This window comes from Leptodactylus fuscus, chromosome 2 (assembly GCF_031893055.1).
Source record: "Leptodactylus fuscus isolate aLepFus1 chromosome 2, aLepFus1.hap2, whole genome shotgun sequence".
NCBI classification, from domain to species: domain Eukaryota; kingdom Metazoa; phylum Chordata; class Amphibia; order Anura; family Leptodactylidae; genus Leptodactylus; species Leptodactylus fuscus.
Window position 1 is genome coordinate 251586088 of NC_134266.1, and position 21282 is coordinate 251607369.

Below are 21282 nucleotides of genomic sequence, written 5' to 3' on the forward strand. Positions count from 1 at the left end.
GTCAGGTCCGTATTGATAAGATGCATCACACATCTGCAAATATGGACGTTATTCCTCCGGACCCCGCCATATGTATACGTCTTCTCAATAGGGAGACGGGAATAAACTGTTGTCAGACGCCTCTGGTGGTCTCTTCTTTTCTCCTGCTATAATTCATCATGCCCGATCTTTATTTCCCATGTAATCCTTGGCATCATATGGTGGAGAGTCTGCACACCCCCATACACATTTGGTTCCATAAAGATACTGTTTGGCATTTTTAGGTACAGTAGGGCTCAGGCCCTATTCACATCTGTGTTCAAGTTTCCATTCAGGGAGTCCACTTGGGGACGGAAACCTATCTGCATGACACCTATCTGCAGCAAACCCACAGACCCCATAGACTATAATTGGGTCCATGTGGTTTCCACTCGGTTTCCGCACGAATTATGTGGAGAGAAAAGTCCTGCAAGCAGCTGCGAGGCCACATTACATTACTCCCTCTACCTATGAGTGTGTTGTAGGGGTCAGGTTTTGTATTGTGCAGCTGTATTAGGTGTTACCCTGTGTTGGCACCGTGGGGATAACTACATTGGGTATAGAGGTAGCAATCATTCCTAGGGCCAAATGCTCCTCTACCTCATGAGAAGACACCCAATAGGTAGAGTGCCTGTTATTGGGGCATCGGAGCCTCGGGTTACGCTTCTGGCTGATTCTTGACTTGGCAGAAGTTGGCACTCAGCGTCACCTCAGTAGTACACATCAGCTGGCATGGGTAGATGTGAAATATTGGCTGTACTCGCTGTATACTGAGCTGCGGTTACAACCTCTCCCTGTTAGAGGATACGTGCGCTGCTCCTGATTACCTTCCTGCTTAGCCCGGGGCTAGTGCACATGTTGGGGCTTATTCCATAGCACCATGGAGAGGATTTACCCTTGTGAACTATAGGCAGGGCCCGCCTGGGGCCGACTCTTACAATGACACAGTGTAACAGAATGCTTACTTGTGGATTTTTTTGTGAAATTGTATAATTTACCTTTCGATTTATAATGATAATATCTGACAAGCTTTTATACTGACATATATATGGCAGGAAAACATATATACAGCACATACAGGACGTTCGTAATGGTACAGGCTTTGTACACGGCCTATTGCTTAAATAAAGCCTTACTATAGTAGAAATCCTATTTATGATGTAGACTTTATCAAAGGGGATGTGTCATCGAGTCAAGCCCTGTCCATATACCCGGTTAGCACCTATGGAAGTCAGAGAGAAAGGTCCAAGGGGCCCTATAAGAGCTGCTCCCATTCTGGGAGATTGAAGTCATCATGGGTGCCAAATAATAAGGCCTTGGCTTCTGATCACTGTAAGGTATTACAAGGGCACTTAGAGCTCACACTCACTAACACGTATGTGATCATGGGAAGAATATGCAAATCTGTCTTCCATGATGTAAATAGGAAGACAGTGCCTCAGTCATGCAGTCCACTAGGGGGCGCTCCCTTTAACATCATGCCCGACCTTACCAGGTTCTTTGCTGCAATGATGTGGGATTTTACCAAGTATAGTCTCTCAGCCGAGGACAGCTGTTTCGACCTATTTGGATCTCTTCAGCCCAGCATAGAGAAGACTGAATTGGCAGAGGTGAGAGGCTTCTAGACAGGGTTAAGGGGATATTGTCACTCCTTAGGAAGAGACCACCATGTAGGTGTGTGGAGTCTCATTAAGCCATAGACGCGCCACTGTGAGGGATTATGGGAAGAATATGCAAATGTGTCTTCCATGATGTAAATTGGAAGACAGTGCCTCAGTAATGCAGCCCACTAGGGGGCGCTCCCTTTAACATCATGCCCGACGTTCCCAGAGGCCTTTGCTGCAATGATGTGGGATTTTACCAAGTACAGTCTCTTGGTACTCTTACACTAGTCTCTTGGTTTCAAGTACAGTACTTGGTAAAATCCCACATCATTGCAGCAAAGGCCTCTGGGAAGGTTGGGCATGATGTTAAAGGGAGCGCCCCCTAGTGGACTGCATGACTGAGGCACTGTCTTCCTATTTTCATCATGGAAGACAGATTTGCATATTCTTCCCATTATATAGAAGATGTGATTCTAGTGAATCCCAGATCCACCGTGCAGGAAAATACTGTACACGCTGCAGCCACACTGCGATTTTCAAAACCATGGCGGTTTTGGAAATCACAGCATTTCAATTATACCTATGGAAATGCCGGTGGTCTCCCTATAGGTATAATAGAAGCAGAAAGTGCGCAGAAGAATCCTTTTTAGTACAATATTAGAAGTTTTTAACCCGGGGCAACACAGTGGCTCAGTGGTTACCACTGCAGCCTTGCAACGCTGGAGTCCTGTGTTCGAATCCCGCAAGGAATTTGTATGTTCTCCCCGTGTTTGCGTCTACAAAAACATACTGATCACAAGCTACATAAAAAAAAGAAGTTTTTAACCTGACCAGTATATTGGGTAGAGTAAGAGGAGACTCATGAGCTCATGTCACTATGTTAGATGAGAGTGTTTACGGTATATAGTCTATATATTGAAATATCAAGAATGTATATAGTGACTGTGTCTGACTGTCGCAGAACTATATCTCTCAGCATGCCCCAGTAGTGGCAGTATATAGACCGTATACTCCTCATAGCAATGTGAAGTTACTTCTCTAGTTTATAGTCTGGGTTTCTATCAAGCATACAGATACTCAGGGAATGCTGAATGACTACCGACAACATTCTCCTTCCAGGCAGATACTACGCAGGACGTTCCAGAGCAGAGAAGCGTACATTATACCGTATACATATCCACCCATGACTAGCTCATGAAAGTGAGATCTCTTCGTGCACACACTGACTCATATGGATCGCATTGACTCACTACTCTCCTTAAACCACAACATATTATATGCACAACTGTGTCAGTGGGCAATGGAAAATACCTTTATTCCTGGCATCCGACCAACCCTGCGGGGGAAATTCTTATAAAATGAAGACATGTGGACTGAAAGCATTTCATTATACTGAATAAGCTCTTAAGTGTCCTGCTGCAAAGTGAGACAGATCTATAACTGTGAGGTGCCGGGAGGTGTTATAGTGTGAACGCTCCAAGTCGAGAGTCACCACTTGTAGCTCTCTCCGCTACTATGACCTTCTTAAAGTGGACCCGTTGCCCCTTCTGATAAGTCTGCTGTAGAAATACCGGTATTCACATGAAGTACCAATTCTTCAGCATATTTGCTTTTAACTCCGCGTTGTGCTGTTCCTCTGTTATTCCTCCTGGAAGTTAACAAAGTGACAATTTTCCTTCTCTGCCTTCCAAAATTCACAACTTTTTTATTTTTCTGCGGCCTAGCGGTGTGAGGGCTTATTCTTTTCGAGATGAGTCGTAGATTTTCCACCATTTAGGGTGTATATAATGCTTTTTTTCTGCGGCCCGCTACATGGAGCCTTAGCTACTAGAGATGAGCGAACACTAAAATGTTCGAGGTTCGAAATTCGATTCGAACAGCCGCTCACTGTTCGAGTGTTCGAATGGGTTTCGAACCCCATTATAGTCTATGGGGAACATAAACTCGTTAAGGGGGAAACCCAAATTCGTGTCTGGAGGGTCACCAAGTCCACTATGACACCCCAGGAAATGATACCAACACCCTGGAATGACACTGGGACAGCAGGGGAAGCATGTCTGGGGGCATAAAAGTCACTTTATTTCATGGAAATCCCTGTCAGTTTGCGATTTTCGCAAGCTAACTTTTCCCCATAGAAATGCATTGGCCAGTGCTGATTGGCCAGAGTACGGAACTCGACCAATCAGCGCTGGCTCTGCTGGAGGAGGCGGAGTCTAAGATAGCTCCACACCAGTCTCCATTCAGGTCCGACCTTAGACTCCGCCTCCTCCGGCAGAGCCAGCGCTGATTGGCCGAAGGCTGGCCAATGCATTCCTATGCGAATGCAGACTTAGCAGTGCTGAGTCAGTTTTGCTCAACTACACATCTGATGCACACTCGGCACTGCTACATCAGATGTAGCAATCTGATGTAGCAGAGCCGAGGGTGCACTAGAACCCCTGTGCAAACTCAGTTCACGCTAATAGAATGCATTGGCCAGCGCTGATTGGCCAATGCATTCTATTAGCCCGATGAAGTAGAGCTGAATGTGTGTGCTAAGCACACACATTCAGCACTGCTTCATCAAGCCAATACAATGCATTAGCCAGTGCTGATTGGCCAGAGTACGGAATTCGGCCAATCAGCGCTGGCCAATGCATTCTATTAGCCCGATGAAGTAGAGCTGAATGTGTGTGCTAAGCACACACATTCAGCACTGCTTCATCAAGCCAATACAATGCATTAGCCAGTGCTGATTGGCCAGAGTACGGAATTCGGCCAATCAGCGCTGGCTCTGCTGGAGGAGGCGGAGTCTAAGGTCGCTCCACACCAGTCTCCATTCAGGTCCGACCTTAGACTCCGCCTCCTCCGGCAGAGCCAGCGCTGATTGGCCGAAGGCTGGCCAATGCATTCCTATGCGAATGCAGACTTAGCAGTGCTGAGTCAGTTTTGCTCAACTACACATCTGATGCACACTCGGCACTGCTACATCAGATGTAGCAATCTGATGTAGCAGAGCCGAGGGTGCACTAGAACCCCTGTGCAAACTCAGTTCACGCTAATAGAATGCATTGGCCAGCGCTGATTGGCCAATGCATTCTATTAGCCCGATGAAGTAGAGCTGAATGTGTGTGCTAAGCACACACATTCAGCACTGCTTCATCAAGCCAATACAATGCATTAGCCAGTGCTGATTGGCCAGAGTACGGAATTCGGCCAATCAGCGCTGGCCAATGCATTCTATTAGCCCGATGAAGTAGAGCTGAATGTGTGTGCTAAGCACACACATTCAGCACTGCTTCATCAAGCCAATACAATGCATTAGCCAGTGCTGATTGGCCAGAGTACGGAATTCGGCCAATCAGCGCTGGCCAATGCATTCTATTAGCCCGATGAAGTAGAGCTGAATGTGTGTGCTAAGCACACACATTCAGCACTGCTTCATCAAGCCAATACAATGCATTAGCCAGTGCTGATTGGCCAGAGTACGGAATTCGGCCAATCAGCGCTGGCTCTGCCGGAGGAGGCGGAGTCTAAGGTCGGACCTGAATGGAGACTGGTGTGGAGCGATCTTAGACTCCGCCTCCTCCAGCAGAGCCAGCGCTGATTGGTCGAGTTCCGTACTCTGGCCAATCAGCGCTGGCCAATGCATTCTATTAGCCCGATGAAGTAGAGCTGAATGTGTGTGCTTAGCACACACATTCAGCTCTACTTCATCAGGCTAATAGAATACATTGGCCAATCAGCGCTGGCCAATGCATTCTATTAGCTTGATGAAGCAGAGTGTGCACAAGGGTTCAAGCGCACCCTCGGCTCTGATGTAGCAGAGCTGAGGGTGCACAAGGGTTCAAGTGCACCCTCGGCTCTCCTACATCAGAGCCGAGGGTGCGCTTGAACCCTTGTGCAGCCTCGGCTCTGCTACATCAGAGCCGAGGGTGCGCTTGAACCCTTGTGCACACTCTGCTTCATCAAGCTAATAGAATGCATTGGCCAGCACTGATTGGCCAGAGTACGGAATTCGGCCAATCAGCGCTGGCCAATGCATCCCTATGGGAAAAAGTTTATCTCACAAAAATCACAATTACACACCCGATAGAGCCCCAAAAAGTTATTTTTAATAACATTCCCCCCTAAATAAAGGTTATCCCTAGCTATCCCTGCCTGTACAGCTATCCCTGTCTCATAGTCACAAAGTTCACATTCTCATATGACCCGGATTTGAAATCCACTATTCGTCTAAAATGGAGGTCACCTGATTTCGGCAGCCAATGACTTTTTCCAATTTTTTTCAATGCCCCCGGTGTCGTAGTTCCTGTCCCACCTCCCCTGCGCTGTTATTGGTGCAAAAAAGGCGCCAGGGAAGGTGGGAGGGGAATCGAATTTTGGCGCACTTTACCACGTGGTGTTCGATTCGATTCGAACATGGCGAACACCCTGATATCCGATCGAACATGTGTTCGATAGAACACTGTTCGCTCATCTCTATTAGCTACCAGTAGTTTTTCTCAATGAAAAAAATGACAAAATCAGGTCAAGGTGAGCGGAGGCGATCCAGTTCCGTGCCTGGGAGAGGAGATAAGTTCTTTCGTTCAAACCCTTCATTTACGCTTCTATAGCTTTTGCTGAGCCATACGATATTCTCTGTCCGTCGTACTACACATATGGGCAGCTTTTCATCGTGTATAACCCCGTACAATGTGCTTGACTTAATTTACTATATCTATAATGTGATATTTATATTGGTGCTGACAGCCGGCACATTGACGTTGACCTGACCTGAGCCTTTTGCTTTCTGGATGTTGCTTTTTAGAGGGTGTTTTTGGTCACGAAGCACAGACCGGTAACAGATGGGGATCGGTAACATGTCCATCTGTGCTTAGGATAGACAGCCAGCGTGCGTGAGATGATATCAGGGGGCCACATGGCTCACTAGTTATCACATGTAAACAGAGGGCACTAGTCAGTACATTTACAGCCACATTGTTAGGTCAGATCATGTTCTAGGAGAGTATTTAGATGTCTATAGGATATTGTCTGCAAACACATCGATACTATTACTTGTAGACAATACAGATGTAGCAGAGTTAACTGGAATTTCTGCAATTGGCTAAACTGCTGCAGCGAGATATCTCATAACAAAAAGCAATGAAAAGTCATTGAAAAATCATTGTCATTGTTCTCTTCTGTGATAAGATATCTCAACCAATTGCAGAAATTCAGGTCAACTCTGCTACATCTTCGGCACTCCGTCTGCTATGAAACTACAACTCCCAGCATGACCCATTCACTTCCAAGGACAGCAGAGCAGGTCCTTGCAAGTCCTTGAAGTTCTAAGCATTTCTGTCTGCTGGGAGTTGTAATTTCAGAACAGCTGGAGTGCCGACCCCTGAACTAGATCAATATATCTGTAGCATGCATTTTTTTTTGAAAGCCCCTTTTTATTGTTTTGTAATTCTTTATCCCATGTATTTTTCAGTCCAGGTTATTTTCTAAACTCAATTTTCTTTTCTCTTACCAGGTTGTCCCGGGTGACTGTCCTACACGAGTACATTGGCTGTCGGACATACGAGGTGCCCACCACAGCTGTTATCGAGGACATTAAACAGCTGATCCACCAAGAGACAGATTTTCCTGTCTCAGAACAGCGTCTTCTACTACATAACAAAGAGGTCAGTTGTGAAGAGGGAGATATAGGAAGGAGAATAGTAGGGTATGGGGATGATAGACAGTACTGGGACCCTCAGGGTAAGGGGGCCCATTGTAACCTGTATGTTGAGAGTCATGTGTGTGCACATTATTGGGTCCATAAATCCTCATACATAGGGTATAACTGTGTCCAAGAGGATGCCCAATATTATAGGACATTAGAGATGAGCGAACACTGTTCGAAGCAGCCATTTCGAATAGCACGCTCCCATAGAAATGAATGGATGTAGCTGGCACGCAGGGGGTTAAGCGACCAAAGCGCAAAGTCTGCGTGCCGGCTGCTTCCATTCATTTCTATGGGAGCGTGCTATTCAGAACGGCTGTTCTGAATAGTGTTCGCTCATCTCTATAGAACATGTGTACCGCCATATGGTAATGGGTATACATAAGCGGTGATATGGGACAAGGTCCTGACTACCGGCCCATCCGTTCATGAGAAGGTTAATGTAGATGACACACTATGGATGTTCTATAAAATGTGAATGAAATATTCTAATAATTGATGTATATTAGTTATTTTTAACATTATTAATCTCCGTACTTATAAATATTACTGACATGCCCCAGAGATGTTCCCCCGGAGGTGGCGGGATATTTTAATCTCATGAATTGGGGAATTGTTCACAGATATCACTTTCTTTTTCGGCGTGTGTGCCATATGACTTAGGATGCCGGGCATGTGTCTCTACCACGTGTCTGCTCTATCTCTATGAACAATAGCAGGTTTAATTGAGGATATTTATAATATAAGCAAATACATTCTTATTTCTAGGGCACCAACGTATTCCGCAGCATGTTATAGGGCTCATGTACAGACAAAAGTAGATCAATTCACATAATGGGGCTGGCCCTGCTCATGAGAGCTTACAATCTACGAGGTGGAAGGCAGGACACAAGAGGTTGAAGTGCTTAGGCTGTGCTGGGCTCTGTGTTGTTCCGGTCTGCCGGGGGACCCAAAAAAAGATTTGAAAATGGAGAGCCGGAGCGGTAAAACAGACATTACTAGTGGGAAACAATAGTCACGCTGCTGCAACGTTGTCATCTGTTATGTGTAAAGTGCATATGTAATATGTACCACAAAGTCTCGCACACGCATAGTCACATACGAGCTTCATCCTTTTATGCTCTGAATACTACAAGTGCATACCGCGCATGTGCGAGACTTCACGGATCAGATGATGACATCACAGCAGCGGAGCTATCATCTCCCACGGGCCGGGGATGGAACAAAGCCGTACAGGGCATGTTTTCAAGAGAGAAAGCTGTGCTGGGGGATCTTTGGGATTGCCCCCTGTCCTCCGTGTATTTAATTTGCATAATGAAGAAAATGTCTTTTTCTTGGCATCCACGGGACTGTGCAACACAGTAAAGGTATAAGTAAGAATGTCACAGCACCTACAGAACTAGGGTGGCAGCTAGGAGTTGTGGTAGGTGATAAGCCCCCTTGAATAATATTGTAAAGGAAGTCTGTCATTAGAACCCAGCATATAAGCCCAGATAAGTTAGGGTCACCTGAATTAAAGGGATTCTACCATTAGGCTGCATGCACACGGAGTTACACCGGGCTTGTAAAAATACTCATTCACAGCCATACACACGCTGCGGACGGCTCCCAAACACTTCCCATTCACTTCAATGGGAGCGCTCGTAACTCCATGTGCATGCAGCCTTAAAATGCTTTTTTTCTCAATAATACGTAGGAATAGCCTTAAGAAAGGCTATTCTTCTCCTACCTTTAGATGTCTTCTCCACGCCGCCATTCGGTTGAAATCTCGGTTTTCTTCGGTATGCAAATGAGTTCTCTCGCAGCACTGGGGGTGGGCCCCAGCGCTGAAACAGCACTGAGGGTGTCCTCAATGCTGCGTGAGAACTCTCCAGCACCGCCTCCATCTTCTTCAGGAACGGCCTCTCTGTGCGTCTTCTTCCGGAACTGGGTTTCAATCTTCTAGGCCTCGGGCAGAGCAGACTGCGCATGCCCACAGCCACAAGAAAATGGGCGCTTACTCTATTATCGAGAAAAAAAAGCATTTTAATGGTAGAATCCCTTTAAACAGTGTTTTTCCCTTGTGAATCGGGACCTGTGTTGGTAAGATTTCTCTGTTTTTTGTAAATATACAAATTAGCTCTATGAAACAACAAGGGTGTTGCCATTGCTGCAAAGAGGTAAGCAACCACGCCCTCATTGCTTGAAAGATCTAATTTGCATATTGGCAAAAACAACTGTTAGTATTTCACAGACCTGATACTATTGAGCTCTCATCTGTATGGCTGTATATTGTACTGCATGTTTTCAACCTCAGATATCTTGAAAATCATGACAATTGGAGACTATATTAACAAGTTTCCCAGCAATGTATTGCACAATAGATTAGCTTCATTTACATACAGCCAGATTCAGCCATCTAAAGGGGAACTATCACCAAGAAAGGGATGTTAAAATGACTTTTAGGTTAACGAGAGACTATTCTTGTCTTATGTTCGGATTATCTAGCAGATGTTTAATGTACTGGCAGACTTGTCCTTTACCTTTCTCCTTGGCCCGTCACATTTCACAATCTATGGTGTGAGACGACCAAGTTATTAAAAGAAAAGAAAAAAGGAGATTTTAAGATATTCTGTCACGAGATGTTTATTCTATATGTGTCTCTATGTCACCACCCAGTGATTGCCTTATGAATTGCAGCTTGTCAAGTGTTTTTCTAGGATGTCACGATTTTTTATTGGCTTTTTCCAGGATCACTGGAGGGGCCAGGGTGGGGTAAAATGAACAATAAAGTGTTATTCACTTACATGTGGGCGTTGTGTTCCCTGTTCCAAATGGTGTCAGGCTGGGAGTGCAGAGGCTCAGATGACTGCTGTAGTCAGTCACCGGCCTCAGTGGTCACCTGAATGGTGCTGGTGACGTCACCGCTGATATGTCATCAGTCCCCTTAGAGTAAATTCTAAGGCCAGAGGTCACCTGAACCTCTGCACTTCATGTGCAACCAGTGTCGATGGAATAGGGGACTTGATGCCTGAAAGAGAACAGGGGGTTGGTGAATATCACTTTGTCACCTCCTGGGTTTAACATTGGCCCTTGAAAGTTCCTCGAGGCTGAGTCCCCACATTGCAGAAAAGATGCTATGTTTGTTGCAGATTTTGCTGCATTTCTTGAGCCAAACCCAGGAGTGGCTACTAAAGGAATGAAAAATATATAAGGAGTTCTTATACGCCTCCCTTCTGCTCAATCCACTCCTGGCTTTGGCTCAAAACTAAAGCGAAATCTGATACAAAAAAATTAGCTTTTATGCAACATGGGGCATCAGTCTTAATAAGAAACTTAAGCCCCCTAGCTGCAGAAAACAGAGGGTCCTAAAATTCCTGTTATGACCCTGCTCATTCTATCCCATGCTGTACAGCAAAGCTTGACAAGTAAGCTACAGGATCTTGTGAAAACTGTAAGTTTTTTTTATGGATAGTCAGACCCAGAAATGTTTATAATGATACATTTATTTTATTAGTAACGATTAGAGATGAGCGAACACTATTTGAAACAGCCGTTTCGAATAGCACGCTCTCATAGAAATGAATGGAAGCGGCAGCCGTCCGCTTAACCCCCCCGCGTGCCGGCTATGTCCATTCATTTCTATGAGAGCGTGCTATTCGAAACAGCTGTTTCAAATAGTGTTTGCTCATCTCTAGTAATGATACATCTTAAGGCTGAGTCCCCACGTTGCGGATTTTGCTGAGGTTTTTTGAGCCATAGCCAAGAATGGCTACAAAAGGAATGAGGAATATATAGGAGGTTCTTATACTTCTCCTTTCTGCTCATTTCACTCCTGGCTTTGGCTCAAAAAAACTCAACAAATCTGCAACAAAAAAATCTGCGTTTCCGCAACGTGGGGCCTTAATGTTAATATAATTTGTTACTTAGCATAGGCTGGTATGATCTCTGATGCTCTTCTACATAATAAGTATTTTAGCAGCTCGATATCCGGGGTGACGATTGTCTGATTTCCAAGGAGGCCCTTGAACAGGAATATGGCATTACACAGTTTGGCTGGACGCCACATCTTGATTCAACTAGAACAGCCGCTGCGAGGCTCCTCCGTGATGGGAAACAGGTGTCCAGAGTTGTGGAGGTCACAGCGAGGAGACCCGGAGCTGGATCTAAAAGGAGCTTATTAGATAAGCCTAGATGAACTCAGCTATGATGTCTTCTCTTATCGCTACTTCAATACTATTTTTTATACTCTTTTAAAGGGACATATTGGGGGGAATTTACAAAAATATTCACGCTATTGTTCTTGCCCTTAAGTGATGTTTTCATGACGTCCGGGCCTTTTCACAAAAAAAATGCACCAAAAACATGACACTCCATTTTTCAACCTGCGCGTCCTTTTTCAGAAAAGTGCAGCGTTTTACCGCATCGGTATAGTGAAAGAGATTCTGGTTTATCCCATCCACACATTGCAGAAAAAAAAGATGCTGCAGAGGGGGCCACACGGTGGCTCAGTGGTTAGCACTGCAGCCTTGCAGCGCTGGAGTCCTGGTGTTCAAATCCCACCAAGGGCATAAAACCATCTGTAAGGAGTTTGTATGTTCTCCCCATGTTTGCATGGATTTCCATCTCATATTCCAAAAAAGACATACTGATAGGGAAAAATGTACATTGTGAGCTCCATGTGGGGCTCACAATCTACATTAAAAAAAAAAAAAAAAAAGATGCTGCAGAAAAGCTGGGTATCTAAAAACACACATTTTTGGATATCGCAGCATGTTAATTCTACCTGCGTTATTGCAAACATTTTTCCTGTATTTTTCATAGGGGAAGAAAAAGTGCAGAGAAAAACGCACCAAAAACTCAATGAAAAACACTTCAGAAAAAAACGTGTTGCAGATTTTTTGGGGTGCATTTTGCTATTTCGGGCCTTTGCTTCAGATCAGCTTGTATCTTCTCCCTGAACTTACATAGGGTTTTCTAATTTCTACCTACAGGCAATAAAACATACAGATAGATTATTTAGCTTTCTATCACTTTGCTCTAGGGTGAATATGTGTGTCTGAAGAATAGAGGATTTAGATCATGAGACCCATTGGGAATAGGGGCTGCTATGGATGGGGACAATCTCTGTACAGCAGCAGTCCCCAAACTTTTTCTCCCCATGGACCTGTTTCAGTCAAGACAATTTTTCCGTGGCCAGGTGTGGGGGTGCTGCTGCTTGGGGCGGTATTGGGGGCAAGATGTGGGTTGCAAGGATTACTCCCTCCATGGGTAATAGCATCCTCACACAAGTAATGCTATTAGCTGTAGGAGTGCACTATTACTATAATAGTGCTTAATAGCACCCCTCACGGGTAATAGTTCCCTCCCCCACATAAATAATGATGTTACCTGTAAGGGGGCACTATTACGCTAGGTTCACACCTGCGTTCTGGTCTCCGTTCTGTGCTTTCCGTCTTCTGTATGCCAGAAGACGGAAAGCACAGACCGGGTCCGGCCGTGAGCGGCGGTGAGCGTTTTATGCTCTCCGCCGCGAAACCGGATTTTTTAATCCGGACACAGAGTACTGCATGTCCGACTCTGTCCGGATTAAAAAACCCGGTTTCGCGGCGGAGAGCATAAAACGCTCACCGCCGCTCACAGCCGGACAGCTTTCTCACCCATTCAAATGAATGTGTATGAAAGAGTCCTGCAGGTTTCCGTCTCCTGCTCTGTTTTATGCAGGAAACGGAAACCTGCATAACTGAGTCCTGGGCGCAGATGTGAACGAGCCCTTACTTATGTGTGTGTGTAGGGGGGGAGGTATTACTTGTGGGGGGCTCTATTAAGCCACTATTTCTGTAATAGTGACCCCCACAAGTAATAGGCCCCACCGCCACTTAGGTAAAGCTGTTACCTGGGGGGAGCACTATTACTGCAGTAGTAATATAATAGCACCCCCTATAGGTAATAGTCCCCCTCCCCCACATACCATTCAATATTGTGTTGCTCCGTATTATACTAGCAGTTACCCACAACTTCGTCTGCGGGTTGGCGGTGCCGTTGAACCGTTTATATGTGTTGTCCCCCCATCTCTGCCTCCAGTTCCTTGTCCCCACATCTTTTCCCTCTACTTTCGTGTCCCCCCATCTCTGCCCCCAGTTTCTTGTTCCCCCATCTCTGCCCCCAATTGCGTGTCCCCACATTTTCTTGTCCCCCCCATCTCTGGCCCCAGTTTCTTGTCCCCCCATCTCTGCCCCCAGTTTCTTGTCGCGCCATCGCTGCCCCCAGTTTCTTGTGCCCCCAGTTTCATGTCCCTCTATCTGTGCCCCCAGTTTCTTGTCCCCCGATCTCTGCCCCCAGCTTCATGTCCCCCCATCTATGGCTCTAGTTTCTTGTCCCTCCATCTCTGCCTCCAGTTTCTTGCCCCACCTCATCTCTGCCCCCAGCTTCGTGTCCCCCTATCTGTGGCCCCAGTTACTTGTCCCTCCATCTCTGCCTCCAGTTTCTTGCCCCACCTCATCTCTGCCCCCAGCTTCATGTCCCCCCATCTCTGCCCCCAGCTTCATGTCCCCCTCCTACATCGGCCCCAGTGTAGTAGCACTCACCTTGGCCACGCTCCCTCGCTGCTGCTTTCTCCGCTCGCTCCGCTAGCCTATTGGTAAATCCGGCACTGCGCACAAGTCATGCGGAGAGAAAAGTACTTCATGAACTACTTTCCTTTCATGACTCGTGCGTAGACCGCGTTGGAAAAAAAACGGACCCCATTATAGTCTATGGGCCCATAGGCCGTCAGTGCTCACCACTTGTCAATGCATTTGGTACTCCATTTCCCCATGTGAACTCCCCGATCGGAATACCGAACGCAGAGGTGAACCAGGCCTTAGTATTTTCCTCTGTATTTTCCCTCCCCCTGTACTTTTCTTCTCGCTCTGGGATTGTGATCTGATGACGGGTGAGAATTCTAGATCTCTGTTATCTGATATTTACGTAGCAGCTTATTCTGGTGAAATTCAATATAAGCTGAATATTATTATTTTATTTTTTATTTGCACTGAAATCAATCTTAATGTTATGGTAGATTTTATCATGGAGGTATAATGGAGAATATATCTGATGTAATATAGTGCTGCGCCCATATTATATATCGTAATGATTGTTCTAGGGACATGTAGGGGTAAACTAGGGGTGAACACAAACAGCTAAGGCCACTTGTTTGGCAATTTTTCTGTATAGCAGAAGACGGAAACCTGGGAACGGAGACCGGACGCTGGTGTGAACCCAGCGTAAGGGATATTAGTAGTTTGTTTTATTCTACTTGTGACCCATATTCATGTTTTTTTACATAGTTACGTGATCGGACCAAGATTGAAGACCTGACCTCTGAGAATAAAAATATCTTTATAAATCTCCAGTCAAAGGGACTAAAAGGCGGAGGTAAGTGACATTTTTATGCTGATGACACCCAATTATACACATCTTCCCATGACATCACCCCTGCACTCATACAGAACACCAGCACTATCTCTCTGCTGTCTCTAATATCATGTCCTCCCTCTATCTGAAACTAAATCTCTCCAAGACTGAACTACTACTGTTTCCAGCATCTAACAGATCTGTCCCTGATATATCCATTGTAGTCTCAGGCCTTACTATAACTCCTAGGCAGCATGCCCGCTGCCTCGGGGTCATGTTTGACGCAGACCTTTCCTTCACCCCTCATATTGAATCACTCGCACGTTCATGTCACCTCCACCTCAAAAACATCTCCAGAATACACCCTTTCCTTACCAGAGATACACTAAAGACACTTATTGTCTCTCTGATTCATTCTCGCCTTGACCACTGTAACTCCTTACTAATCGGTCTTCCCCTCACTAAACTCTCCCCTCTACAATCTATTCTGAAGAATAGGCTCATCTATCAGTCTAGACGCTACAGCGATGCCTCGGGTCTGTGCCAGTCACTACATTGGCTGCCTATTCATTATAGAATAAAATATAAAGTTATTACTCTCATCCACAAGGCTCTCCATAATGCCGCACCTCCCTACATTTCCTCCCTCATCTCTGTCTACCGCCCAACCCGTGTTCTCCGCTCACTCAATGACCTAGCACTTACATCCTCTATTATCAGAACCTCCCACGCTCGTATACAAGACTTCTCCCGAGCTGCACCACTTCTCTGGAATGCTCTACCCCGGACAATCAGATTAACTCCCAATTTCTACAGTTTCAAACGCAAACTAAAGACACATCTTATCAGACAGGCCTATCACAATGTCTAACGTAAACCCTTAACCCTCCTCTGTTCCCGCTCCACATTACCCCACATGATATGATGTCATCTCAGGATAACTTTATCTGTCCAAGCTCCATCCACATGTTAAAGGACACGACTGTTGACGGCTCATAAAGCTTTATATTTGTGTAATGACAGTCACCTCTATTACAAAAGTGTCTGACCTCTGCATAAGCAATGCCGCCCCTGCTACCTCTTGTGTCACCCCCTCTACCTCATAGATTGTAAGCTCTTGCGAGCAGGGCCCTCAGTCCCAGTGTGTGAAATGACTTTCTTTGTAATGTATCTTTCTGTCTGTATTTGAACCCTACAAATTGTACAGCGCTGCGGAATATGTTGGCGCTATAGAAATAAAATGTATTATTATTATTATTTGTTTAGTTTTCATTCTATTAAAGAAGAACTCTAATAAGAAGTAAAGCAGGACTGGACTAATCTTTGAAGCCAGTTGGCTAGTTCGCTACAGACTCCTAACTATAAGATCATGAGGTCGCCTTGTGGCTCTTTCACTCATCTTAGTGAATGGAGTCGAATTGTGACCCTAAGGTAGATGCAATTATTGCAAAAAAGTCGAGCAATGTTCAACGTTTTTACATTGTAGGTCCTTCAGGGACGCAGTGCAGTTCCATTCACTAACATGAGTGTAAGAGTCGTAACGTAGCCTTGCAATACTTGGTCGTATGACGGGAGTTATGGCCAAAGTCGCTGTGTAGCCCTAGCCTAACAGTTGCCCTTGTCAAGCTAATAATAAAGTCATAGTAACTCCTGGTGTGATCCGAGCACCTCCTAAGTTATATATATGTCGCTGTTTAATAGGTCGATTTGGACAGACTACCCCACCTCTTGTTGACTTTCTCAAGGATATATTAAGGAGATACCCAGAAGGAGGGCAAATCTTAAAGGTACGTAAATATTAATATACTGTATGCTATACATACAACATCCCATAGTAATGTACCGTAATAGATTGTGGGAAACCACAGCTTCTTTTGCTTAGTGCAGTTTATTACTCTGTATTTTATTCAACATACTTTAAGGCCTCGTTCACATCTGCGTTGGTAATCTGCATAGGGATTCCCCCGAATGGACTACCAAACGCATTTGCATTTGCACACGGATCCCATAGACTATAATGGAGTCCGTGTGAGTGCCGCCAGATCTCTGCACAGCACATGCGGACAGGACAATCTACTTTTCTGTCCGCATGTTCTGTGCGGAGATCTCACGGCAAGTACACGGACCCCATTATAGTCTATGGGGTCCGTGTGCTTTCACTGCACAGCACTTGCAAATGCGTTCGGTAGTCCTTTTGAGGGTGTCCCTATGCGGACTCCCCCGAACGGATTACCAACGCAGATGTGAACCAAGGGTAACACATTCTGTTCTAATACTGTCTTAAGTAAATCTATACTAACAAAAGTAACTGAGATTATTAATAGGACCAGATATAAAATATTTCTGAATCTCCCGTCAGATTTTGCAAAGCCAAATTTACATTGAAATTAAGAAATCAACTTTGCTGCCCTGTGCCCGCTATGCTGGCATACAAGTGTCTGTTCCTAGACCAGAAACCAGGAGCCCCAGCCTCCATTCCAGGGAAGCGGGACTTGTCAACTGAAATTCAACTCACCAGATCCCTGGGTACCTTGAAAGAGGATCCAAGGCGTCCATCGTTCGATGAAAGCCTCATGCGCATCCCAAAGAGATGCAGTAAAATCCTCTATTCCCTAGATCCTTGCGGATCCAATGGAGGAGGGAAGGTGCATTCTACGACCTCCATAACGCAGGAGTGCATGGGCTGGTGGTGCCATCTAAATGACTAATCCCCTATTGTTAGGGTGGCCCCTTACACCTGAAAAAAGCATTCAGCAGACAGAAATTCCTCCTGACTTGCATACAAATGCAAGCTCGATTCAGCTTCAATGGGGAGAGTGGATTAAGCCACTTATCTTCCATAAGAAACATTTTCAGGCATGTTGAACTTCAGCATCAACTGCTGAAGAAGATTCACATAAGGGAGTCGGCCATTCCTGCTAAACCATCAGTTTCCGATGACTTTGCACTAAGGGCTCATGTACACAGCCAATTCAGTTTTGGATCTGATTCGTTTTCCAATCCTTGTGTCCATTTTTTATGTCTGTATTGCATTTGTTTTGCACCCGCTCCATAGACTTCAATGGGTGGCTTGGGTCAGTCAGAAGACTGCTAAAAGAAAAACAGAACCGATATACTGATCAGTTAGAATAGAAACGACATGAGTCCATAGGAAAGCATTGATTCTAATACTAAGTTGTGTTCATGGATCCATAGAAGGTTCCGCTGATCTGTAGTGGTCAGCAATAATTTGCAAGGGAATGCAGCAGTAAGTGTCCATCTTCCCTCCATTGCCACCACAATCTAGTTTTACAGACTTCTTATTGATATCTCTTTGTTTTCCATACATTGTACACACACAATACTACCAAACTAATTTAACAATTGTACAATCTAGGAGCTGATACAAAATGCAGAAGATGCCGGAGCCAGCGAAGTCAAATTCCTCTATGATGAAACACATTATGGTACTGAATCCCTGTGGTCACCGGACATGGCCCAATATCAAGGTAAGTGAATGACTGTATGAACTTATGTAAAGGATTAGCTCAATTGTAGCTGACAAAATTGGAATGTCCGTCTGAAAAATGTAAATATTTGTATATTTGGGAGGGTAAGAGATCCAGAGTCCGACTTAAGGTGATGACGCGTTCTTGGTCCCATGGGGGTGCGGGTGTCCCGGATGTTAAAAAATACTATATGGCATCTGTCCTAGATCAACTTAAGGTCGGGTGGGATCAGACTTCTAAATGGTGCTGGGCCGAAATTGAGGAATACCTTCTGGATGCCCCGCTTGTGAGTATTTTACGCCCTAAGGATTCAAGTCCGCCCATTACTTCCCCTCCCTTACTGAGTATTAGGGCCACAGTGTCTGCTTGGCGTTATTTTTTGTCATATACCTCCAGAGAAGATCTGGTCCCTTTATCTAAGCTACCCGTACTATATTTAACCTCTTTTCTCCCCCAGCTGCGACTCCGTGGATGGGTCTCTAGGGGTCTCTATAAAGTTGCTCATCTGTATACTGAGGACGGGCTTAAGTCGTTCTCCATGTTGCAGGAAGAGTTCCAGCTCCCTAAGACGGATTTCTTTAAATATTTGCAGCTACGTCATTTTTTTCAATCCTACGAACCCTCTAGATTGACCTTTCCCAGGCTAGCCTTAAAACTGTGGAACAGGTCCTCGCCTGTTAGAGGTGGGTTGTCTGTGTTTTATGGTTTTTTCTCTGTCCCCCGGGAGCGGGTCAAACCTCTTCACCTGCTCCGTTGGGAAGCGGATCTTGCCAGAACCATCTCTCTGTCGGATTGGTATACGGCAGCTGGGTTTGTTAAACGTGTATCTAAGGGGGCAGCACATTGGGAAACGGCTTTGAAAATCATGCTGAGGTGGTATAGGACTCCGGTCCAAATGGCGCATATTGATCCTTCTTGTTCCAGACTCTGCTGGAGAGGCTGTGGCCAAGTGGGTTCATTCTTGCACTTGTGGTGGGACTGTCCACCGGTACAAACCTTCTGGATAGCGGTATTTCATTTTATGTCCGCCATTGCTGGTTTAGATATCAGTCCTTCTCCTGGTCTCGCCCTTTGTTTCTTAGATATCGGTAGCTTTCCCTCGGATTTGCAGGTCGTGCTGGGGCAGATTGTGCTCGCAGCTCGGGCCATGATCGCTCGTCAGTGGAAGTCCGCTCCCTGTTTGACCTTAGCTGAACTATTTCACCATGTGAACTTGGCATGTACCTTGGAACGTTTGTTGTCTAGCAAAAACCATACTTACGCCAAGTTTCGATCCCAGTGGTCTCTCTGGATTTCGTATGTGGAGTCTAATAAGGGTGTTCTTTCTCCTCGGCCTCAGGCCACCCCCATGGGGACCCCTTGATTTCTATTTACCTACTATGTTGTTACCCCAGGTGGCTTTATCTTCTTTTATTTTATTCTATTTTGTTTTTGGATGTATTTTGTGTTTCCTTGGTACCATATTCAGGTATGTGGTTTTGTTGTTTATGTTATTGTTTGGTTGTTTTTTTTTCTCGTTCCTTGTTGTTCCTATCCCGTCTCCTCTATTTCTCTTTTTCTTGTTTCTTTCCTGCTCCCTTTTGGTTGTTTTCCCCCTTTCATCCCTTTCTTGTCTTCTCGTAGAATTGGTGTCTTTGTAGCGTTTGTATATCTGGTCCTTTGGTCTTTGTATGTCTGGTCCTGTTTGTGTCATTCTTGTTTTTTGATTGCAGCCCGACGTCCCAGCTTACGATTCCTGAAGTATTATTTGGACTTATGCCGATTCTTCTTTTGTTTGTAGTTGCTTTTTTTATTCTATTGTACAAGCTTTCTTCTTTTCAATAAAAATCATATTTAAAATAAAATAAAATGTAAATATTTGAATCTTTAAAAAAAAATAATAAAAAATTGATTTTCTGTTAGTAGTAATAATTTTTCTGAGATACTTTATTTAAACATTTTGTCTCCTTTCAGTGAAATTCTGCATTTCTCTTTTTTTTTTCTATTGAGAGCTGTCCCTGTTATATCTTGGGTGTTATTAAACATAGTAACATGCTCCTGGTGTCATATGAAGTTGAACAGTCTCATCCTTCGTGTGACATTTGCAGTTCCACCTGCATTATAATCAGTTGGAAACGCAGTCAGGCTTTGGATATATATACTGTATGTGGCTGCAGCTAGTAACTGTCCATTGAAATACGAGAATCTCTTCTTTCATACAACACCAGAAGCAAGCTTCTATGTTTTATAATGTCTGAGATAGAACTGTATGAAGTAACCCTTCCCCAACCTTATTTCTCTGCATTACACAAGCCCGTACACAATGAAAAGCAGAGAACAAGGGAAAGAATAAAGGGATTTCACACAAAGGAGCCAAAATGTGTTTATAAGGTATATTACAGAATGTATTAGTGACACAAATACTGCCAGAAAATCGAAAGTTGTCCAAAAGTTTAGTTATGCTTTAATAATATCTATCTATCTATCTATCTATCTATCTATCTATCTATCTATCTATCTATCTATCTAGTGTTTTTCACATTCAGGAAATGTTTAGATTGGCATTTGCCATATTTCCAGCACTGGGATCAATTTACCCATCCTGCAGTTAAAGAAAAATTCCACTTGCTAACATAGAATAGGCCATAGAGGGTTGATGAGGGTTAAGACCACTTGGACCCCCATTCTTCAGATAAATGCAGACCCTAGACGTAGGATTCTATATACTATTGTATATCCTGTATCCTTATATTTTCCAGATGGGATCACCTCTGTAAGGTAAGTAATGGCTTATTGCTAGGATATGTCATGACTTTATGATCAGTGGATCTCTATAGGGAACACCATGTGAATCTGCTTAATATGATGCTAATTAGTTACTTTACCCTTTTCTTTGTATATTCTTAGGTCCTGCCCTTTACGTCTATAATAATGCAGTTTTCACTCCTGAAGACTGGCATGGAATCCAAGAAATTGCCAGAAGCAGAAAAAAAGACGACCCGCTGAAGGTTGGGAGGTTTGGGATTGGATTTAACTCTGTTTACCATATAACAGGTGATTAGCTATGGCAGGCTCAGACTGTGCTCATTTTATGTTTTTACTATGTACAATGTAAATCGAAACAATGAAT

At 44.6% G+C, this 21282-nt stretch overlaps 1 protein-coding gene across 1 annotated transcript in view; it reads left to right on the forward strand.

Annotated features, from left to right (window-relative positions):
- Window positions 1–21282, forward strand: part of SACS (sacsin molecular chaperone) — a 54985-nt gene that overhangs the window by 10286 nt on the left and 23417 nt on the right. Inside the window, exons 2-6 of the mRNA XM_075266030.1 lie at window positions 7120–7270; window positions 14619–14706; window positions 16387–16472; window positions 18062–18173; window positions 21060–21206. Of these exons, the coding sequence (XP_075122131.1) occupies window positions 7120–7270; window positions 14619–14706; window positions 16387–16472; window positions 18062–18173; window positions 21060–21206 (584 nt within the window). The remainder of the gene's footprint in view (window positions 1–7119; window positions 7271–14618; window positions 14707–16386; window positions 16473–18061; window positions 18174–21059; window positions 21207–21282) is intronic.